The sequence below is a fragment of the Xenopus laevis genome, chromosome 4S (genome assembly GCF_017654675.1).
Source record: "Xenopus laevis strain J_2021 chromosome 4S, Xenopus_laevis_v10.1, whole genome shotgun sequence".
NCBI lineage: Eukaryota > Metazoa > Chordata > Amphibia > Anura > Pipidae > Xenopus > Xenopus laevis.
Genome location: NC_054378.1, coordinates 56,125,826 through 56,149,802, shown reverse-complemented (window position 1 = coordinate 56,149,802; position 23,977 = coordinate 56,125,826). Strand labels below are relative to the sequence as shown.

Here is a 23,977-nt window from a genome sequence, read left to right as displayed (position 1 = left end):
GCATTTTCCTCCGGGGGGCAGTTAGGCTGGGGGGAGGAGGGAGGGGGGTCTACGTGGGGTGGGGGTACGGGGTTTTTTTTTTATTAAAGGTTGAATTCTCATTTAATGGGTTAAGGCAGGGGTGTTTCCTGGGGACATTTTTCCCCAGGGACCAAGATTCTAAAACATGTCCGATCTGCTGAAATGGGGACTGGTGGGAAGCCTATGGTGGGAAGCCTATAAGATTAGAGACTTTTTATATATTTGTATTGTTACATTATCATTTTGTCATTGTGTGTTTCTCAAGCTCTACTGGATTTGTTTTGGGCATTTCTCTAAAAAATTTCTGGGTTTATTGCTACCGGGAAATAGAATTTAGTGGTACTCACAGCAAAATATTTTTATACCCCCAAAAAACTTTAGGAAAATTAGCTGTTTCAAATATATATTTTGAAATTACTTTTTAGTCAAGGTCCTACTTGGCCCCCCCTCCTATTGTTATTACCTTGGTTCCTCCACTTCCTCTTTCATGCACCTTCTGTACTGCTCCACTAATCACACAAATATCAGAATTTTGCAGATTTTTGCAGCTGTGTAATGGTAGAGCGCTGCCCCCCCCCCACACACAGAAACTTACCCAGCCCCATAGCACGCCTGATCACATGTGGGAATAGATTGCAGCGGGGGTAGTAGAATGGTTAGAGAGAGGTTAGTAGATAGGCTATAGTACAAGCAGACTTGCAGCGGTCTGTTTCCTCTATAGTTATGCCTCTGGCATTGAGATATAAATTTGAAAAGCCAATCAGTTTAGTCTCATCCATGTGCCAATGAAGTGCACTAAATATGTGCTCAAACATTAAGGATAATAAAAGCAGTGCAATTTTGTTATTGAAATTCCTGGCTCTTATCTTGTTAATGGAGAAGTAAAGGCATCGTACACTTGGGGGTGCCAAATGTTAGATACCCCCAAGTGATTGTATTCACTTACCAGAAACCCCGGGCCGGTGCTCCTATCAGCAGAAAACTACACTGGCCTGGGATTATACCAGTGAGCACCACGGATCGATCTTTCCCGGGAAATTCAAAGAAAGAAGACGAAGAAGAAGTGGAAGTGGATCGCTCAGTGGTGCTCACTGGTATAACCCCGGACCAGTGCAGTTTTCTGCTGATAGGAGCACCGGCCCGGGGTTTCGGGGTAAGTCAATACAATCACACTTTACAATGTGTGGAAATTCATTCCTAATATTGTTCTGATTCTTTCCTATCCTGCACGTGTATGTTTTTCATCTCTAATTGGTGGCATATGAGGACTCAGGTTAGGAAACTCTGACTTGGAACAACACACATATTTCCATTTGGTACAATGCCACAATGATTGGTAGGCATTAAAATGCAGAGCTGAGAGGCTTTTGCAATACATGTTGTTGTTATCCAACATTAGATCACAATTTTTCTTTTTTCTTAATCATGTCTGCATTACCCAAAAGATTATACAGAAAGTCACAACTGGGAAAACTGACTTGGGATCCAGATGGTTATTTCTGCCTGTAAAACTGAAGGCATGCAAACAACAGTGATTAAAACAAGTGATCATTCCTCTGCCTTCACATATGTAGATTTCATTTTCCTTTATGGCTATTTTGTGTATCAAAGCTGTGAGAGGATAGTTGTTCCCATGCCATATCTGTAGAGGGGGCCCTATACTGATTTAATTGGACACAGTCACATTTTGCAAGGAGTTTGTATGCTCTCCCTGTGTCTATTACCTCTGCATATTTCAAAGGCTACAGCTAAATAATTACAGGGATGATTTATTATATGGCTCAGTCACAAATGCTTCTTTATAAACACTGCAAAATGTTTACCATGCAAGTGTGGATGTTTTCAAAAACAAGTTAACTGGGGATTTTCAGGGACAGTTTAAGCTGGGGATGTGTATAATAAACTGTGGGAGTGTATTATGGATTGGTACTGTCCTGAACACTTGGGTGGTTGAAAGTTGAAAGCAATAAATCATGAAAATTGTGTAGGTAGTGCATTCAAGGGTCAGAATTTTTTAAGGGCTTTTTTCTTTACACTAAAGCACATTGCGGGGAGGTAGAGGGGAGGGTGCAATGCCTGCAAGTTTAGGGGGGCTTTTGGTAGGGGGGTTAGTTCTCCTTTAACCTATAGATCTGGACCTAAAAATACATCCTTGCACTATTAAATTAGTGTTCTTTAACATACTGAATATCTTTTCTACTATAGATAACAGGAATGAAAATGAATGACATAGCATGTGCTACAAATACAGTTCTATGTGACCAGAGATGCTAACACGAACTTCTAAATTCCTGCCCATCCTACAGGATAGTAGTGGAATGGCTTGTGCCACATGTTCATGATATTCGCAGTGATTGACTTCTATTAGTATGGAAACAAAAGGAGAAAACATATTATGGCACATTTCAAAAACATCAGAAAAGCATTCTGAGTAATTTTCATTATGTTGTATCACACAGATAATGTCTCTACTTCCTAAATAACCAGCAAGGTCTAATCCACTCTTATTGCATTATTTCCAAGCTCAATAAGGTTCAACTTCCTTTTACACCAACTGCCTAGAGAAGCCAAATTCCTAACAACTAATGCAAGCTATTAAATCCAATATAGTTCTATAATAACCTTGCCAACCCTGCTCTTTTGTAAATTCCCAGCATACTGTACAGTCTAGCACCATGTGCCTTGGCATGTGCCTAATTGGCTGTATAGCATTCCTGGAAACCCAGTTGCACTGTATCATCTCTAATGACCTTGATTTGAAAGTGTCATAAACAATGTAGTTTTCTTTCCAGGACATTATGAAAAAATGGATTGTGTGCTGTATGCCACCATGGAAAATGTTTGTATTTGGTTGTGTATTTATTGAAAGAAAATGATCCCATAACATATCGGTGTAGCAAGTGAGTGAATTGTGCTCTCAGTATTCCGTGTGACCCCCCTTGTGTAGCAATAACTGCAATTAAACTGTTGATCAGTCCTGTGCATTGACTTTTAACCCATTCCTCCATACAGAACAGATTCAGCTCTTGGATGTTGTTGCTTTTGCTCACATGAACCGCTCACTTTAGGTCTTTCTACAATATTTCAGTTGGATTAATCTCAGGACTTGACCATACACTTTATTCTTCTTTAACCATTCTTTTGTAGAACGACTTGTGTGTTTAGGAACATTATCTTTCTGCATGACCCTCTGTCTCTTGAGATTCAGTTCACAGACAGATGTCTTGACATTTTCCTTTAGCATTCTCTGGTATTGTTTAGAATGTCATTGTTCAATTAATGATGGCAAAACCATTCAGGCCTAGATGCAGCAAAACAGGCCCAAACCAGAACACTCCCACCCCCTCGTTTCACAGATGGAATAAAGATCTTAAAGGAAAACTATACCCCCAAAATGAATATTTGATCAACAGATAGTTTAGATCAAATTTTAAGTGGCATATTAAAGAATCAATCAAACTTGAATATATATTTAAGTAAATATTGCCCTTTTACATCTCTTGCCTTGAGCCACCATTTCGTGATGGTCTGTGTGCTGCCTCAGAGATCACCTGACCAGAAATACTACAACTCTAACTGTAACAGAAAGAAGTGTGGAAGCAAAAGACAGAACTCTGCCAGCTAATTGGCTCATGTGACCTAACATATATAGTTTGTTGGGTTTGTTTGTGTGCACCGTGAATCATACGATCCCAGGGGCTGTCCTTACTTTTTAAATTTTCTATTTATGATCACCCATAGGCACATACTACTAAAAAAGAATATTATTATGAAAATGATTTATTAACATGACACAGGGTTTTACACATGAGCTGTTTTATGCAATAACTTTTTATAGAGACCTACATTGTTTGAGGGGTATAGTTTTCCTTTAAGCTAGAATAGAGTGGTTTTATCTGTCCACAAAACATTCTTCCAGTATCCTTCAGATTTGTCCACACACAGCAAACTGTAGAGGGTCAGCAATATTTTTTGGGGGAGAGCAGTGGCTTTCTCCTTGCTACCCAGTCATACACACCATTGCTGTTCAGTGTTCTCCTGATGTTGGACTTATATACATCAACATTTGCCAATGTGAGAAGGTCTTCAGTTGCTTAGAAATTAACCAGGGTTTTATTGTAACTTCTCGGACTAGCAAACACCATGTAGTTGGCATTATCTTTGATTGTCAACCAATTCTGGGTAGGGTAACAGTGGTCTTAAATTCTACATCATTCACCGTGGAGCTTACAATCTAATTTTAACAAGACCCAAATAACCTGCCTGTAATTTATTAGAGGAACTGAGCACAAATTTAGGATCTAAGTGCTGCAATGTAGACAAACTGAGCCTTTATGTGTACTGTCCACTGTTTGAATATGGTGTATTTAGTCAATATCCTCGATCCCAGAAAAGCCAATTTTCAACTAGACACAAGTCACAATAATGCAGAAAATCTTCAGAGGGGCCCAGTGCGTAAAGAAACTCCAACGAGGCCCTCTCTCCACCCAGGTAATCAGGGGTGGTGCCTATTGGCTGGCACAGTGATTATATTTTTATATATCTCTCTTGTAAAATATAAGGATATTATAAGTTACCGAGGAGTTTCATGACCATATAAAAACATAAGGCCGAAGGCTGAGTGTTTTTATACAGGTCATGGAACCTTGAGGTAACTTCTAATTTCCTCATATTTTGCAACTGGGGGTACTTTATTTATTATAATACACAAGTTTCAGTGAGTCATGTGACAGAAATGACATCAGAACTCACCGTTTATAACTGATGACATCAGAACTCACCGTTTATAAGGATATAATTTGCAAGATATTCATGGCTTTTGTCTATTATATAGTGAATAAAGTACCCCCTCTTGTAATGTAAAATATAAGGATATTATAAGTTACCGAGGAGTTTCATGATCATATAAAAACACGAGGCCGAAGGCCGAGTGTTTTTATACAGGTCATGGAACTCCGAGGTAACTTCTAATATCCTCATATTTTACAACTGGGGGTACTTTATTTATTATAATACACAAGTTTCAGTGAGTCATGTGACAGAAATGACATCAGAACTCACCGTTTATAACTGATGACATCAGAACTCACCGTTTATAAGGATATAATTTACAGGATATTTATGGCTTTTGTGTATTATAAATATATATTTACATGTATATTATGATTGTTGTGTTCATTCCCCTGTCTGTAGTATGTATGTACAGCACTGTGGATATTATTTAATTCCAAATAGGACCAGATTTATTGAAAGACCACAAAGGCCTATGCCAGAATATGTTCTTTACTTAGGGTAGGAGCGAGAGGAAATTGGTGGGGTGGAGGGGGTTGCAAGTGTGTTTAGGGTACAGTGTACTCTCTCCAACCTAGGGACACCATATAGTAGTAGTAAATCTAACTCTGACTGTTTTTAAGTGTTTTGTCTCTGTTTTGTCTCAGTGCTTAGCTATCATGTAAAACAGAAATTCCCTAAAACTCCCCGTGTAAATCGTGTTGAATGTGTTTTTCATTTGTATTGATTCTGTCACTGTAGTTATTGTGGGTCACACACAATGCTGCTCTGAACCAGTTTTTTAGTTTACATTTATTATGATATTTTGTGGAAAATGTTTTTGGCGTCAACAGACTGCAAATAAAAACATCTGAGGAGAATATTAAAAACATTTACTTGTTGTGCAGGTCAGTTTTTTGCTGCCTGGTAATGGGAGGGCTTTAATGCCATGGGCTGAGCACCAAGCAGCACTGAAGTAGGAGCCAGGTGTGCTGTTGTGTAAAATTGTCTAAATTTGTATTGTACATAATCATAACTCCCAACATTGAATTTTTTACAAATAAGAAATGTTAGTCCATACCCTTTGTTTCCCTCATACAGGCTACACACAGTCTACTTTCCATTAAGAGAGATTTAAGATTCAAGTTAACTTTATTGTCAATACGTGACAATACGTGGTGCAAAATAAATGAATGCAATATAGACATAATTAAGAAAATTTTAATGATAAAATGCAGACCAATACTTCATGGGAATTTAGTATAAAAATTATAAAGCCTATTTATAAACCCTATTTGACATTATAAATAATTGCTTGCTCAAGGGTCATTATTTACATTGCAAGTAGGCCAAGAGGGGCTTTAGTACCCATTAAGGGGTGTGTGTGTGTGACGGGTGCTAGGGGTGCACTCTTCTTAGAATTTGAAATTCATAAATATCTTTTTTCTTTCAACTCTCTACCATCTGTTAATGGAACATTCCTGCTGTTAGAAAGGGATAGAGGTCACTTTAATAACTTTGGCTCCACCTGAACTCCAACACACATACGTATAGCACTCAGGAAACTTTTAAGCTATACACACATCATTACAATGGATCAAATGTCAAATTATGATTTGATAATTTTATGCTCAATGAAATAATTTCCTCTCACAGATTTGTAATGTAAAACATATTAAAACAAATAAAAACAATTTACGATTTTGCTACCCAGATGCCTAGGTATGACCTATTAGCCTTTGAAAAAACTCAGCACATGCAGACCATAACCCTTAAACAGTGGTGTATAAATGGTTGACCAGAACACCAAATTTTTAAGATACAGTAGAGTTGCTATGTAGGAAGCAGTTATACCACTTGGAGTAGAGACCTAGTAGGAGGCCGAGCTAGGAATCTGACAGTAAGTGTTTTACTGAAGTAGAGGCAGGGTTAACAGAAGATAGGCAAGTGAAGAGAAGCACAATCAGGTAACCAAAGAAAAGGCTGAAGTTAAATACTGGTGCAGGCAGACAAGTAGGTTCACTGATAGGCAAGGCAGGAAAATGTTTAGCTCATGGTCACAGAGTTAACAAGGTACAAGGCAATAGCCCACAATAAACATGCAAAGTCTATTGGCATCAGTTGGGATTTAAATATGAAAATGTCAAAAGTTTGGACCGCATAGTTTCCTGGCTCGTGTGAGATAATGCAGACGTCACGCGATTTCATGATGTAGGTGACAAAATCAGAGGTGCATCCAGTAGCACAAACTTGACTTTTTTTTTAAGCTGTTGTTTGCCTGTCTGAAAGTGTTATATTTTATCATTTAATACTATATAATACATCTTTCTCAGTCCAGACACTTGATGATATTCTCTGTATATCTCTGTTATGTATGTGACTGCAGTAATATGGAGCTTTATATAGTATCTGTAGTTTCATATGATGTATTTATATATATATATATATATATATATATATATATATATATATATATATATATATATATATATATATTTAGATAGATAGATAGATAGATAGATAACAAAAACTGTCATACCAAATTTAAAGGGACTGTTCAAGGTAGAATAAAACTGGGTGAATAGTTAGGGTGTGCAAAATAAAGATGAGACTGATGCCAAGGAGGAAGATTGGTTCTGTTCAGTTCTGTTAGAAATGTAGTCATTCCAGCCTTTATAGACTTCATTTTTGGCTAACTAACTATATTACAAACATGGTTTACTTTGCCCAGTCTTATTTTTAAACTGAAATGTTCCTTTAATTATTGTATGATAAACTGCTGACAGTTGAATCTGGGTCACACAGTCATAGCATACATACATATATACATACATACATACATAGCATACATACATATATACATACATACATACATACATACATACATACATACATACAATACTGGCAACATTTCTCTGATTCAGTTTGTTTTAATTACAGTGCTCATGCAATAGCAGATGTGCATCTCACAATAATCATATTTTTAGACAGATGGTCTAACCACATGCAAAAGTGTTTTTTATCTTTTAGTTAAACCTAAAAACCTCAAGGCAAAGGCATACATAAAAAGACACACAAGGTGACTGAGAAGCCAACTTTTTTTGAGATAATATTAATAATGGACACAGACATTTAATAGAAAATACAGCCTTCCCATAGCAGGTTCAAAATGCGCCTTATTACTGACTTACATGTGTTGCACTGTCTACAATGCTGGTTCTTTAGATGCAGGAAGGCCAATATCTCCCATTATTGACATTATATAAAATGATAAAATGCATGGTTGTCTTCACCAAAGAGAATTTTGAGCAATCAAACAGGAAGAGAAGTTCCATGAAACACATTATCATTCTGATTTAATGCTTGTAGAATTTTGCAGAATAATGGTAACAAGACAAGAATAAGAAACAGACTATTGTGGTAGAAAGAAGTGAACACCTGACTTAGAAATGAGCAGTTCTGGTGTAGACTAATTAGTACTGATTGCTTAATTGTGAGCAGTTAATTAAAGAAATGGTTACAAAACTATGAAATTATAATAAAGGGCGCATGTTGTGCAAAAATATTATCCCCAACCAAAGGTGCGGGCTAATAGAGCCCATACTCCGTTTGGGGGTAACTATTTTTTTTTAAAATTGCTCCTCTCCAGTGCTAGGCCATCCGCATCAGGAGAGAGCTCCCAGCATGAGCGACCATGTTGTAGCACATGCATAATGGCGCGACTTTCTCATTAGGCGCATGCTTGTGACGTCAGAATGGCATCTACGAATGAGCTGTGATTAGCATGGTCACTTGCACTGGGTGCTCCCTCCCTGTGTGAGTGTATATTTTTTCCCAACGGGTGCCCATTAAGAGGAACACAAAGCATATTCCAGAAACCTTGTCTAGATGTTTAGGGCATGCAGTTAAAAGTTGAGCAGACCCTAGGGTAGAGCCCAGGTAAAGGACATCAGCCTAGGAAACCCGTGTGTCGCCAGCTAACAGATGATAGATGTCTCAAACCAAACTGGCACAGCACTGTATGTGAGTGGAATCACCAAGGCAGAAATATGTGTTGTGTTACACAGGCAGATAGATGGTTGGAACATACAGCTTAGCAACTGAAGGAACACATAAATAATCCTTTCAATATCTGCCCTTAGCTAGTGCTGAATGTGGTTCGCTTTATTAGTGTCTGCATATTTATTAGTCGTGTACACACATGCCATTCAGAGTAAGGCCAGTTTCCACAGTAGTATCACTACAGTCTGTGACTTGGAAGCCATAGTTACTCAATAAAAGGCAACCGATGAAGTAGACGTTACAATAATATTTTTGCATTTTTCAGATTTCACATCTGATATTACTTAGTAAGTTATATATGATGTGTTGCATTATATATTGGTTCTTGCTTAAGTTGAAACCAATAAAGATATTTGAAAAATAAGCTCTAAGACCAATGGCACACAAGGCTTGACTAGAGTCGCCACCACTGTGCTCTTCAACATTGGGGTGCTTTAGCGCTTGTCCCCTGGAGAATGACAAAATGGCCCCTAATATCTGTGCATATTTGGCCACAGGTACATAATGGAGTAATTTGAATGTCTCTGCCCATAATTTTCCAAGCGAGGGTGAGAACCTTCAGTGCTATGTGTGTAGTATAAAGCACACTGCTTAAAGGGGACATGTCACCTTAAGAAAATAATTCCAAATCCTATTTTGTCATGTTAGTCAAGCAAAATAATCTTTATTTATACTATATAATTTACTTAAATCTTGTTTCCTTCAGCCTGGGAATTCATAATTATAGCAAGCAGGCAGCTGCCATTTTGTGACCACTGTTATTAATGCAAGCCTTGCATTATCTAAAAATCTTATTTCCATTCTAGAATGGGGGACCTGAAGGCAATCCCCATGCACGGGCTACATAATTAGATGGTAAGGAAGGAGGGGGAATGTAGGGAGTGCAGTGACATCTAGGAAGTGCTGAATGGAAAGTGAAAGTAATTGCCTGCCTAAAGCATAGAGGAGGGGCAGGCAATATAAGATTGACAGCTCAGATTTTTAAATTCGTTTACAACAGCTATGGATGTTTTGATAAAAAAGAATTTGGAAATCATGTTTAATTTGAAAAGGAATTTAATTATACAAGTTTTTATGTCTGGATGGCAGGTCCACTTTAATGAAGTTCACAACATTTTCAGTGTCAACAGAAACTCATCTGAAAGATGTAGTCAGTACAACATGGTTCAGTTTGCCATGCATAGCTAGAGGTGTCACATTTTGCTGGTGGCAATACCGGTATGGATGGTGGGGCTAAAAAAAGGGAAAGAGATAAAATGCAAAAAGGGGAAGAGCCGGGCTGGATTTGGTAAAGATTAGGTTAGTAGTTCTTGAGTGTTAGAAGGAGAGTGGGAAGAGTTAACTTGTGAGGACTTTTCTTTTCATGCAACATGTTGCCCAGAATATGTTGAGAAACAGTAAAACCTCAATAGTGAGATTTGTCATTCACTTTTACAGCCTGCAGTACTTTCTGAAAGCAGTTGGCACGTAGCATTGTTTGTTTGCTTATATTTATTGATGCTGCTTGTTGAATGCTGAAAGATTGAATCTATTACATGCTGTAAGACTCTGTGGGGATTGATTCAGTGATATATCACACTCCTGATCTAAATGACTTTTAAATTGTACTATTTCTTTTAATAAAAAACATTTAATAAGACCTTGTTCAGACATTAATCTTTCTATAACATGCTTTGTCGTCAGTCTGGACCATGTGCGTCTGTATGAGTTCAGATGACTAATGCTCCTGGTACTTTAGCTTAATGTGCCAGTTTAAAACAGGAGGCATCTTACAGGAAATGGACAGGTTTTATTAAAAGCTTTTCATTCGAAACAGAGCCAATGTGATGAACAGTGATTTATATAAATAGTAATAAATCAATAGTTATCTGAAAATGCTATGAATGATCAATAAGTCAGTAGAGAATTAGAGCATTTAAATCCTAGTAAGCGAGCCATTTGATAGTTTTACTGTACAGACAATTAAAAAAAAAACATTAATTAGCAGTGTAGAAGTGCTTAGTGTTTCATGAACAAGGGTGGGATTTTAAAGGGCCAGTAAAGCATATAAGGGCTGTGAATGGCTATTTGGTAGCCCTTTTGTGGGCTGGCAGCCTACAGGAGCCTCTGCTTGGCAATACACCTGGTTTTTATGCAACCAAGAATTGTCTCCAAGCCTGGAATTAAAAAACAAGCACATGCTTTGAGGCCACTGGGAGCAACATCCAAATGGTTGATAAGCAACATGTTGCTCACGAGCCACTGGTTGCGGATCACTGTTCTATGGCATTGACAGTCCATCTAGCTGCCATGCTGTGGTTAAATATAATGTTCCTAAATATAATTTGTATCAATAAGCTTCTGTCATCATCATCGTCATTTTTATTTATATAGGGGCAGCATTTTCAATACAAATTTATTATACAAAAAATAAGTGTCTATTTAGTAGTGAAGGCAGTCATTTATGGTCCAGTCGGGCTGCAGGTCTCACTTTACACGTCACATAACAGATAAGGCATAATGGGGGAATGTAATAAAAGTCGGTAGCAGAAAAAATATTCGCGATGCGAAAAGTTATGGCTCTGTGCAAACAAATTTGCGTTTGTGCGAAGTTAATATAGCTTTTGCGAACCTGGAAACTGTTTAGCGACCACTTCCGGCAGTGTTAGAAGGTTTGCGAATTTTATAGTTAGTGCCAGAATATAATAAAACTTCTTACTGAAAAAGTCGTTATGTTTGCTCCAAAAGATTACGACACTTTCAAGCACTTCTTAAAAGTGGGAAATGTGCAATTAAAATTCGCAGTCCGCAATTAAAATTCGCAATGTAATAACAGTTTAAGGTAGAGTATTACATTGCGAAATGAGACTTTTCATTCTTATTTGTGCTAATTGTTTTGCTCTTTGCGACATTTATTACATTCCCCCAATAGAATACATTGTATTTGTATTTAACGTGTACAAAACCGGGGTCAAATGTTTTCCTGTATTATATTATAACAGCAGAGTGTTTAAAATATCATGCTATCTGTTTTATTCTGTGCTCATTTGATGCTGTTATGCTCATTTTATGGAAATGGAGACAATAACTGTTTTGTTTCTGGTTCAGCAGGGAAAGGATAGAAACAATAAGACGTCTATGACTGGACACGCACAGAAAGCGATTATCTAGGTGATTCATAAGCAACCTTGTGGCTTTCCCCATTTAATATGCAGGACTAACCAACAAAATTGTTGTTGCCAAAGTGACAATGCAGAGAGGAATTTTACTCTTCCTCTGTAAGTATAGCAACATTTCACATTTTATGTTTTGGACAAGGAAATTCTTAATCTCTTGTAGTTTGCTGTAACATTGCAATTAACACTTTAACTGCATTTTTAAAATTTGAACACAAAATACAGATATGGGACCCCTTTTAAGAAACCCGTTATCCAGACAGTTATGACTTAGGGGAATGCCATCTCCCACAGAGTCCATTTTAAGCAATTCATTCTAATTTTAAAATATAATTACATTTTTTCTCTGTAATAATAAAACATTACATTTTATTTGATCCCAACTAAGGTGCATGAATCCATGTTGGTGGCAAAACAATCCTATTTGGTTTATTTATTTAACATATATATTTTTTTATAAAGTTTTTAGCAGACTTAAAGGAGAACTAAACCCCCCCCCTACCAAAAGCTTCCCTCTCCCTCCCCCCTATGTGCTTTAGTGTAAACAAAAAACCCTTTAAAAAATTCTGACCATCAAATGCAGAGAAACGAAGCGAAGCTCCCGGTAAACATCTTTCGGTTTTTCTTTGGGTCTCTTTGCCGCCATGAAGCCGGCAGCGCATGTGCAGTTTGGCTATGTCAGGAATCATCTTAAATGTTGCATGCGCAAATCGGGGATGAGACACAAAGAGGAGAGCTGGAAGATGGTGACCTGGAGCTCTGCTGCACATCTCTGCATTTAAGGGTCAGAATTTTTAAAGGTTTTTTTTTTACACTAAAGCACATAGCAGGGAGGGAGAGGGGCCAATGCCTGGATGTTTAGGGGGCTTTTGATAGGGGGGTTAGTTCTCCTTTAAATGAGAAGGAAAGTGGCACCCCCTGGGATTATAATCACTTACCTGATACCCTGGGCTGGTGCTCCTGTTAATGTAAAACTGCACTGGCCCAGGACCACAGAGGGAACATCTTATTCCGCTTCTTCATTCTTTGATGGCGAGTGTGCTGTAGGGAGAAAAAGTTGGCTTTTTGTTTAAAGTTTGACTTCTCACTTTATTGTGCATGCATGCCTAAAGGAATCCACGGCTCGGGTATCAAGTAAGTCATAAAACTATTCTTAATACAGACCATTTTTCTTTGTATTAAGTCGAGTTTTTCTCGACCTACACATCACTAATAGTTGTGAATCAAAAAATGTTCTAGTGACTCATCTGCCAGTTGAAAAAATAATGAACAATCTATAGTACAATGTATGTAGCACAATGTCTAAGTTATTTTGTGACAAAACCCTTGCCACCTTAAAGCAGGGCTATACAAAGTGCTATCCACAATCAAAGATTCAGTTTATATATATACAGTAGAATATAAATATATTCCTTTATTTATTCCTAACTTTGCAATGTCTTTTCTATTGGTAATTTTAAGTATTTTTCACCAAATATCTCTTGGAATTGTTAATAACTAACCTTCATAAATTCATTGTGTTTTACAGGTACTCTAGTTCTGGGGAGAACAGCGGTTGTATACAATAAGTGCAGAATCACACGTGCATTAAATGACAAACTGCTCTATGATAAGCGATTGACCTACATGGTAATTGTTTTGTACCACTAGAGGGAGCTGCTTGTCTCAATTATGTATCAATAATATGTATTCTCTATGTTAAAGAAGTAGTTCAACTTCATGTTAACTTTGTATGTTTTAGAATGGGCAAATCTTAGCAACTTTCAGTTGATCTTATTTTTTATTTCTTACAGTTTTTTACCTTTCAAAAGGGGGTCACTAACAGCACAAATTCCAGTAAAAAAATCCACCTATTACTTAGTACTCACAGCTCAGCATTGCACATATTGGGCCACATGCAATTTAGTTAAAACACATGGACCAGATTCAATTTAATTCAGAAAAAGTTATCTCATGGTTTATCATGCAAAAACTCTGTTGAAGTCTGTGGGAAGTGAATTAGGTGGAAAAGTTTTTTCTCCTCAAACTGAATCTCATCCATTAATTTTCACGTGATAAACCCATACCTCCCAACTGTCCCGTTTTTCGCTGAAAAGTCCTGATTTTGACAGCTCAGCCCGCAGTTCTGGATTGTTACCAAAATGTTCTGACTTTCTCTATATTGAACAGCCAGAAAAAGATACAAAAGCTTCTAAAACTTAATTGGCTTTTGGCAGAGCCCAGAATATGTGGCAGGTGCACTTAGATACTTTTATAACAATTTAAGAAAAGCAAAGAAAGAATTGTAGCAATTTAAAATAATTAGGTCTGTCACTTGCAGCCTAAAGGGGTTCATCTTTAAATTAACTTTTAGTATGACGTAGAGCGTAATATTCTGAGACAATTTGCTATTGGTTTTCATTTTTTATTATTTGTGGTTTTTGAGTTATTTAGCTTTTTATTCAGCAGCTCTTCAGTTTGCAATTTAAGCAATCTGGTTGCTGGGGCCCAAATTACCATATCAACCATGCATTGATTTGAAAAAGAGACTGGATTATGAATAGGAGAGGGGCTGAATAAAAAAAAACGAGTAATAAAAAGTAGCAATAACAATAAATTTGTTGCCTTACAGAGCATTTGTTTTTTAGATGGGATCAGCGACCCAATTTGAAAGCTGGAAAGAGTCAGAGGAAGAAGGCAAATAGTTCAAAAACTATAAAAAAAAGAAAAAATTAATACCAATTGAAAAGATGCACATCCTTTAAAGGGCAATTCACCTTCATTAGCCAAACTGTAATAACACATGAAAACTACAGAAATGTGTTCATACTTTCATAACCTGCCAAATTTCATAGACTGAACATGGTAATTAGGGGGTGTGGTCACAAAAATGGGTGTCGTCTAAGAAATCACTGTGCTCCATGCGGCAAATCTTTTTGTCCCTCTTTCTATTTCCAAAATGTTGGGAGGTATGGATAAACTAAGAGATAACTTTTGCTCTCTAAATTGAATCTGATTCATAGTAATGCAAATATTGCACAGATTTGTAGTACAGTAATTCTTGTATTGTTCCATATGCACAGAACGCTGTTACATGAATAATGTGGATAGAGATGTAATGCAAATTTTGATAGATATTCACAGGACAACTAATGCTGGATATATACAGCATAGTATTGCATATATTACTGGGCAGGCATAGTGCAGTACCAGCACAATATAATAATATACAGATATGTAACTACATAGTGTGAGTAATAAAAGCCCATTCATCATGGACACAAACAACACAGTAATGTGAATGGGAGGATAGAACTTTATTGTTTTGTGAATGAAAGTAAATTTATAATTGTATTAAGTCTGCTAATGGAATGATTTAAAAGATAAAGACTGCCATAGATGTTGGATGAATGGCTATGACTTTTGTGGCTTTGTATGTGGCTTGATGAAGGAGTGGCACAGCGTGGTATTTCAGAGACTGAGACTGAGACTGGTTTGATGAAGATGTGATTACTCTTAGCTTATTATTTAAATTTGTTTGAAATGTTGGGATTGTAAGCGTGGGCCCAGATATGTATTTTGTCAGCCTCCTTCAGATTGTGTCCTGTTTTCAGCACCATCCGGGCACTTGGTGAGCAGCTGAGTGTTTTTTTTAATGTTAAATATTGCTTTTCATTGCTTATACATGGCTTATAAGGATGTAACTTCTGGGGACATGCTGTATAAAGGGATTGATGCAGTTTGCACTCCTGAACTCTATACTCCATTACAGGTACCACATTTGCCTTGTGGCAGTACCCTTTTAAGGCACCACATTCTGCAATTAAAAGAATGTGCAAAATATAGTTAGAGGGAATGCAATGTGGGGGTGACTGGGGCATGCGCATATAGCTGAGAGTGTGCAGATTGAAGAAATTATGCTCTAAAAATAAAATAGTGGCAAAATGCCATTTTATGTCATGGGTCCACAGTCTTAGGTTGGTATTTGAAGAAAACGTTAGTCAACTGCAGGTATTATTGACAGTGCTGTAAAAACAAAAAAATATATGTCACATACTGCAGTAAAGTTATGTGCTTTAGTGGAAGACTCCAAGCATTCCAAGCAGCAAACTCACTGTCAAGTTATTGTCTCTGAAGTAAAGTAAGTACAAGAGCAATTTATTGGAAAGTTATTTTGTTTATGATCCAGCAGCCACACACAAGTCTGACATCACCATACACAATCCCGAGCATTGGCTGGAGTGAAGCGAATTGTTCTTTGGAATGATGTTTCATCATCTAGCACAGTGCTGTCCAACTTCTGTGTTACAGGGGGCCAAAGTTTTTCTGGACTACATGGTGGAGGGCCGATAGTGGAAGCCAATGTTGGCCACCCCCTTTTAAACCACACCCAATTAAATCACACCCATGTTATCTCAAGAACTTTTAAGTTCCATGCCCACATTAATGGTGGTAAAAAAAACAAATGGTTGGTGCTCACTGCAGGGATTTCACTCATCACTCATATGTGAAAATCGAAATCATACCATTAAATATACCATAAACATACCCTTAAAGCCATATCCCCTGTAGATAACACAGCACCCCAGCACGATTAAACACCTTATAGGGGCCCCTCACAACAATTTCCAAATGCTAACACCCCCCACAACAATATACCCTACCAGCCTCACTTCCCACAGGTTATAGAGCAGGGCAGGCAAAGTATGGCACACACAGGGAGCATAGGGAAGGCAGAGTATGGCATACACAGAGAGCATAGGGCAGAGTATGGCACACAGAGGGAGCATAGGGCAGAGTATGGCACACAGAGGGAGCATAGGGCAGGCAGAGTATGGCATACACAGGGAGCATAGGGCAGGCAGAGTATGGCACACAGAGGGAGCATAGGGCAGGCAGAGTATGACACACACAGGGAGCATAGGGCAGGCAGAGTATGGCACACAGAGGGAGCATAGGGCAGGCAGAGTATGACACACACAGGGAGCATAGGGCAGGCAGAGTATGGCACACAGAGGGTGCATAGGGCAGGCAGAGTATGACACACACAGGGAGCATAGGGCAGGCAGAGTATGGCACACATAGGGAGCATAGGGAAAGCAGAGTATGGCACACATGGGAAGCATAGGGCAGAGAATGGCACACACAGGGAGCATAGGGCAGAGTATGGCACACAGAGGGAGCATAGGGCAGGCAGAGTATGGCACACACAGGGAGCATAGGGCAGAGTATGGCACACAGAGGGAGCATAGGGCAGGCAGAGTATGACACACACAGGGAGCATATGGAAGGCAGAATAGAGCAGGAGGCAGAGAAACCTATCAGGACCACTCTAAGATGGACAGTTCATAATGTGCTTCATACAGTGACACAATGCTGGTGCCCCTCCAGAAGTCTGGGGTGTGAACAGGGGAACATTATGCACAGTTTCAGACTGGGTCTGAGGTGTGAACAGTACAGGTTTTAAGGGGTGTGAACAGTAGAGGGATTAGAGGTATGAATGCAGGGGGATTACAGGTGAGAACAATGCAGAAGTCTACTGTCTGAATGTGAGGTTTAAATAATGCAGGGGCCAGTTAATCTCAGTACTGATAACTTTTAAACTTCACAGCAGACAGACTTTCATGTGTGTGTGGGGGGGCACACAAGGGGTGGGGGCGGTGTGCCCTTGGACGGCCCTGATCTATCAGTCTGACAATCTAAATTTGTCAAGCATGTAGATCTTGAGCGCACGCAGACACGCACCTTGCCTAATCTTCTCCCAGACAGCCAGAAAGCAGGTACTGCCCGTGCATGGGAGGGGGGGGAGCACGGCACCCGGCCAGGTCCAGCAGCAGTTGGGGGGCCCTGTGGAAAGTTTAGTCTACAGGCCTCACATAGTATTAATCCGCCACTGTACATAAGATTAAAACAGCAAACAATTCAAATGATTTGACCTTAAATTAGCCCAACTTAACTTTTAAACAAGCCACCCCTAATATTTTAATTGTGTTCTTTAATAAACAATCCTTAGCCTAGTGTATACAGTATATTATTACCTCTCATAACTGAAATATGATTACACTTTACAAGTACATTAGAGGACATTATAGACAAATGGCAGGGGACCTTTTTACCCATAAAGAGGATCACCGTACCAGAGGCCACCCCTTTAGACTAGAAGAAAAGAACTTTCATTTGAAGCAACGTAGGGGGTTCTTCACAGTCAGGACAGTGAGGTTGTGGAATGCACTGCCGGGTGATGTTGTGATGGCTGATTCAGTTAATGCCTTTAAGAAAGGCTTGGATGATTTTTTGGACAGACATAATATCAAAGGCTATTGTGATACTAAACTCTATAGTAAGTATAGGTATGGGTATATATCATTTATGTGAAAGTATGGAGGGGTGTGTGTATGGATGCTGGGTTTTTATTTGGAGGGGTTGAACTTGATGGACTTTGTCTTTTTTTCAACCCAATTTAACTATGTAACTAACAATGTAACTATAAGATGAGGATATTCAGTTGTCAGCTCAAAATTAAGATGAATGTTTTTTTTGGCACAGGGGGATTACTTTCCAAAGGATTACAAAATTTTTGTAAGGTATGAAGAAGTTCTCCGCTGCCAAAACATCACCAGCCTGGTTTGTATTTTTGTATTTCTCCCTAACATTTGAATTATTTAAAGTTATCAAAAACAGCATAACAGCATCAATGAAATTATAAAAATAAAAGAATTAAACAAGATTAAAAACAAAAACACCTATGTCCACATTCTCACTGATGTGTTAGAATATGGTTAACAAATGTATTTTATTCACTGCAAAGTTCTCTACTTTTTAACATCCTTGGGCTCCAGGTTATCCTTCTATTTAGCCCAAGAAAAACCATATGTTAAGTCTCTTTGCCTACAGACCTCAGCATTAGGTACAAAATGGAAGATATCATATTATTTATAAGAAGTTCAACCAGGGGTGCTGCTGCCATGAGGCAAAGTTGCTATAAGAGGCAGTATTCCGTTTCTTTAGTCGGAATATCGGCTTTTCTAGTGCAGAGAGTGCGATTGCCCAGCAATGCAGCCAGTTACACAGGAGTGGAGCCAATGTTTTCATATTAAAGGACAAGGAAAGGCTAGTTAAGAGTTATACTCTATTGAAAGGCTTACATCTATTGCTAATATCAGTGCTATTCCCAAATCCCACATTGTATAAAAAACGCTGACTTCAGTAAAAAAAATCCCATCATTCACCTCTCCATCAGCAAGACCAAGACTGTGTAGCATGCGCAGTACATAGAAGCCATAGGCAGCGCATGCGCATAATTACAATTCATGAGCGCGATTTGAGAGGGAGTGCTCCAATACACTGATGCAGAAAATCCTCCCTACAGCCTCGGGTTAAATGAGACTTTTGTGCATACGCATATCTCTCATCTCGGCCATATTGATGATGTAACTAAAAATAAAATGGCAATCGCGAAGGAGCATTTATAGCGATAAATAACAGAGGGCAGTACAGGATAAAACGAAATAGAATAGAAGAAATATTTCAGCGATCAGGTAGAGCCTTGGGCCTTCTATTAGATTCTAGGGTCTTTAGGAACAGCCTTTCCTTTAAGGAAGTCATAGTTCTTTGCAATGGGCAGAAGGAGTCAATGGCCAATACATTTTCTTTTTTCTAATAAAGTAGGTTCAACAAGGCCTAAGGTGCCCATGTATTTTAAGATCCTCTCCTTTGGCAAGGTTTCCAAACAAGAGGATCTTTCCCCTGATATCAGGCTAATTACAACATCTAGAATAGGGGCTGTTAGTTTGTCTTTTTTGCAGGTCTGATTTATCGGTTTTACAATTATTTTGACTGCAGAATAACCAAGGAATCACAGTAGAAGAGCTACGTTACCTGTGGGGTATAATAAACGAAGAGATATTGATAAAAATCAAGAAAGTATTGCCAGACAGACACCCCTCCATGGGCTACATCATGGAACTTCAGAAAATCTTTAAAGAACTGCTAAGGGATGATATAGAGGTACCTTCAAGAATTCTTCTTCACCAATAGTCTTTCATTGAACAAAAAAGTTTTTTATGTAATGACATATTGTATTATGTCTACTGTTTTGGTCCTCACTGAACTACTCCTACTACTACTACATCAGTGACTTCTAATCTTCATATTTCATTAGTATAACATTTGATATTGGCCCTTTTTTTCCTGCTACAACAGTCTCTTCCACTCCCTCCCAAAACCATTCTGTCCAGACCTTGCTTTGTGGGAGGGGTATTTTTGTGCTAAATCAGCCTAAACTGTTGTCACAATGTAGGAAGCAGAGAACTGTCAGCTATTTCTAATAATTATTAAGAGATTGAAGTACATTCCTCTATAATAGGAGACAAAATGTGCATAGACAATGATAAAATCAGAACATTGATTTAAATGGGTATCATGTGGTCTTTTATTGCAGTGATTTATTTCTTTATTGATAGATCCAAACAGAAATTATTCAGGACATCATGGAAAGACTGAGCAGAGCGGATGATATAGGACCATGGAAATCAGTTCGTCCCAAAGCACTGCTGGATAACTGCTACAGAGTCCTGCATGCACTGTATGAAGAGGAATGTAATCTTTGTAAACCCAGGTCAGAAGCCGAGGATGACACACTGTGCCCTCCAGAGACAACACCACCAATAACTAATAGCTCCTCACATGATCAGAGATAATACAGTAAAAGTCATTTTTGTGATTTTTTTTTTTATATGTTAGAAAGGAAAGTCATTACAAGGCTTCCTTCATTTCTCAATACATCCTTTTATACAAATAAAGACAATTGCATAGAACTCATTGCATTAGACACTATGGAATAATTATTATGCATGGATAAATGAATATGGAAACCAGGTCTGAATTGAAAGTTTGTGTCAATGTGCCATATTTGCAAAATGTCGATTACATTTCCACGAGCTTTCACTACTTAGCATAATCATTTTTGCATCTTTTGAAATATCATTTGTACACTTCTATGGTCTTCATTCAGTACAGTGAAGGCTGGCTACAAACATGCAGATTCATAAAATGCAACAGATTTAATGGTTGTCTGCATAGATTTTTGCACTTTTTGGCACATTGTTCCCTAGTGTTTGGTGCATTGTTCCCTAGTACATGGTGTATTGTTCCATAATGCATGGTGCTTTCTTCCCTATTACATGGTGCTTTCTTCCCCTGCTGCTTGGTGTGTTGTTGCCTAGCAGGCCCGGACTGACAATCTATAGGTTCTGGCAAATGCCAGAGGGGCTGCTATAAGGTGCCATAGAAAGTCACTATTTAGTGGGCTGATGAGGGCTGAATGGGCCTCTGTGTGCCTGAAATGCCAGGGCCTATTTTCATTCTCAGTCCGGACCTGTTGCCTAGTACTTGGTGCATTGTACCCCTATTGCTTGGTGCATTGTTTCCTAGTGCATTGTGCCTTGTTAGTGCATTGTGCCCATGTTTCCTACTGCTTGATGCATTAGTCCCATCGCATTAGTGACCATCTTGATTACTGTCTAGAAATTGCTTGCCTAAATTTCCTCTCATTTGCTTATGGTCATGTAATATCAAGATTTGTAATTAAGAATTGGAGGCGGTAATCATGTTACTACAACCTACTAATGAGTGGCATGGTCGCAGTAAAAAATGATATGGAATGGACAGTACTGAAAGATAGTAAAATGGTAGGGTCACAGATGGAAAAGAGGGAGCACTTGACAACAGAGGAAGGCAATGGCCTACTTGAAGGAGATGTGGATTGCAAAAAACTAGGGTACAAACCTGTAACCCACCAGAGTTTTAGTTTAACAACAACTGGAGGGCCATGGGTTGGACATCATTTTCATTTCTCCTTTTCCTCTAAATTGGGTTCCACTTTTGCCGAGACAAATTCAGGAGGACACTTAGTCCAGCAGCTCCCACCCTATATCTGTTCAAGTCCTACTACTTGGGACCCTGGCAGTGGAGGGAATTGCTAATGTAGAAAATGTTACTGCACTACTGTGCTAAGCCAGCCAAACTTTATGCTAAAAAATGGAAGTTTGACTCAATGTAAGTGCAAGTAACTTTTTTTGTGGGTGGACATTTGCTGCCCCTTTCGAAGCACTGCTTGGTGCAACAAGCATCTTATAGCTCCTCATGGTCTGCCTTAGAATGAACCACTTATATTCTAACTGCAGTTGCTGGACTTTTGCACGCAAGATCCCTTGCATAATGATTAATGCCTTAAGGTGGCCATAGACGCACAGATAATATTGTACAAAACGAATTTTCGTACAATATTTGGTGCGTGTATGGTGGGAAAAGAGCTGACCAATATCAGCAGAAGACTTGGATATCAGTTGGCTCGTTGATCGGGCTGGATGGAAAATTTTGAACAGGAGCCTTTGAAGGCACCAAACATTGTCCATTGCTGAATCGTCAGATTCCAAGAAAGATCTTTTCCAAGTGATTGTACGTCTATGGCCACCTTTATGTTGTACTACTAAAACGTCCACTATTGCTTCTGCAGTGCTTTTAAGTAATGTCTATTAACATTTTCACAGATACAAGGTGGTTATACCTGTGTAACATGTTTATGTTATTATTTAGTTGTTGCTCCTGCTGTTCACCTGTTGAGGGAACCTTTGTCTGGATGTGCTGATGTTTTGCAGTTATTGCTCCCACCATGGGATACATGCTTTCTTACATGTGTGTGTTTTAATCTTTTTCTTGATTTCTTTTATTTGCATAACAGCCGTCTTATGGCTCTGTGAGCTCAGCGCAGACGCATGACCAAAGCTGCATGACCGGTTATGGGATTTCTCTGTGCACGTATATGTTTGTCAACTGATATCATGGAAGTGAGAGATACAACGCTGCTTCCCCACATCACTATAGACACTTTTTTTTTTAACAATAGTTAATGGCATCAGTGGGAAGAGTTGGTGCGGGGGTACTCAATCCTGTTTTCACTATTATTAATGGCATCACTGCTGAGAGGATGTGTGAGGGTATTGAAAGATTGCTTTCTCTGGACTTTTTGGAAGATTTTTCATTATAATTTAAAGAATGGATTGTATTGGACCTAAACCCCCCCCCCCGGTCACACAAGATGTAAAATATATATTATCTATTGCTAACCCTAACCAAAAAATAGATACTTAAGATGAAGAAATGATAAGGGTCAGATTTATCAAGGGCCGAATTCTGAAGTGAAAAAAATGTCGAAATTTGACCATCGAATAGGGTAGCCCGAAATTCTAAGTCGAAGGATTTTTAAGATCGTACGATCGTACTTCGATCATACTTCAAATCGTACGATCGTACGATTTAATTGTATGATCGTGCGATTTTACAAAAAAAATCCTTCGACTTTCTCAAAACTTAGCCAAATACTGGCTATAGGTTCTAGGAGGTCCCCATATGTTAACATAGCAATTCGGCAGGTTTAAGGTGGCGAAGTGTCGAAGTCAAAGTTTTTTAAAGAGACAGTACTTCGATTTTCGAATGGTCGAATTTGTTTAGTATTTTCAATTCGAATCAAAGTCAAATTTGGCCTTTTCTAAGGTCGAAGTACCCAAAAATTACTTCGAAATTCAAAGTTTTTTTTATTCTAAAATTCACTTCGACCTTTGATAAATCTACCCCCAACTTTCTCCTTGACAATAGGGTTGCAGGGGCCCTCAACAACAGACAAGGCCCCAAGGATTAAGAGATGTATGGTATGTGTATAGAGAGATTGGGATTTGGAAGTGGGTGGTTATTGGGATATGCTAGGGTTGCCACCTGTCTGGATTTGACTCAGACAGCCCAGTTTTCAGAAGGGCTGCCGAGTCGAGACAGTCTGCCTTGTTTTTCTAATAAGAAAAACCGTCCAGGATCTCCCCTGATGACATGACAATCAGCCAATCACTGTTCGACATGTCATAGCCCCACCCATGTGATATAGCCCCACCCACCCCTTTGATGTCATGGCCCGCCCCCTGCCTGGCTCATGTGCCGCA

General features: G+C 38.6%; 1 protein-coding gene across 4 annotated transcripts in view; it reads left to right on the top strand.

Annotated features, from left to right (window-relative positions):
• Positions 1 to 23,239, top strand: part of il34.S (interleukin 34 S homeolog) — a 29,239-nt gene extending 6,000 nt beyond the window's left edge. Inside the window, exons 2-7 of one of the 4 annotated variants that reach the window (XM_018260640.2) lie at positions 11,941 to 12,110; positions 13,537 to 13,637; positions 18,534 to 18,611; positions 19,830 to 19,994; positions 20,450 to 20,604; positions 22,729 to 23,239. In XM_018260640.2, the coding sequence (XP_018116129.1) occupies positions 12,083 to 12,110; positions 13,537 to 13,637; positions 18,534 to 18,611; positions 19,830 to 19,994; positions 20,450 to 20,604; positions 22,729 to 22,747 (546 nt within the window). In that variant the 5' untranslated portion in view covers positions 11,941 to 12,082 and the 3' untranslated portion in view covers positions 22,748 to 23,239. Of the gene's footprint in view, positions 1 to 11,940; positions 12,111 to 13,536; positions 13,638 to 18,533; positions 18,612 to 19,829; positions 19,995 to 20,449; positions 21,045 to 22,728 lie in introns of those variants that run through there. The other 3 variants (XM_018260639.2, XM_018260638.2, XM_041561264.1) reach the window with 3 other exon arrangements.
• The last annotated feature ends 738 nt before the right edge of the window (positions 23,240 to 23,977 follow it).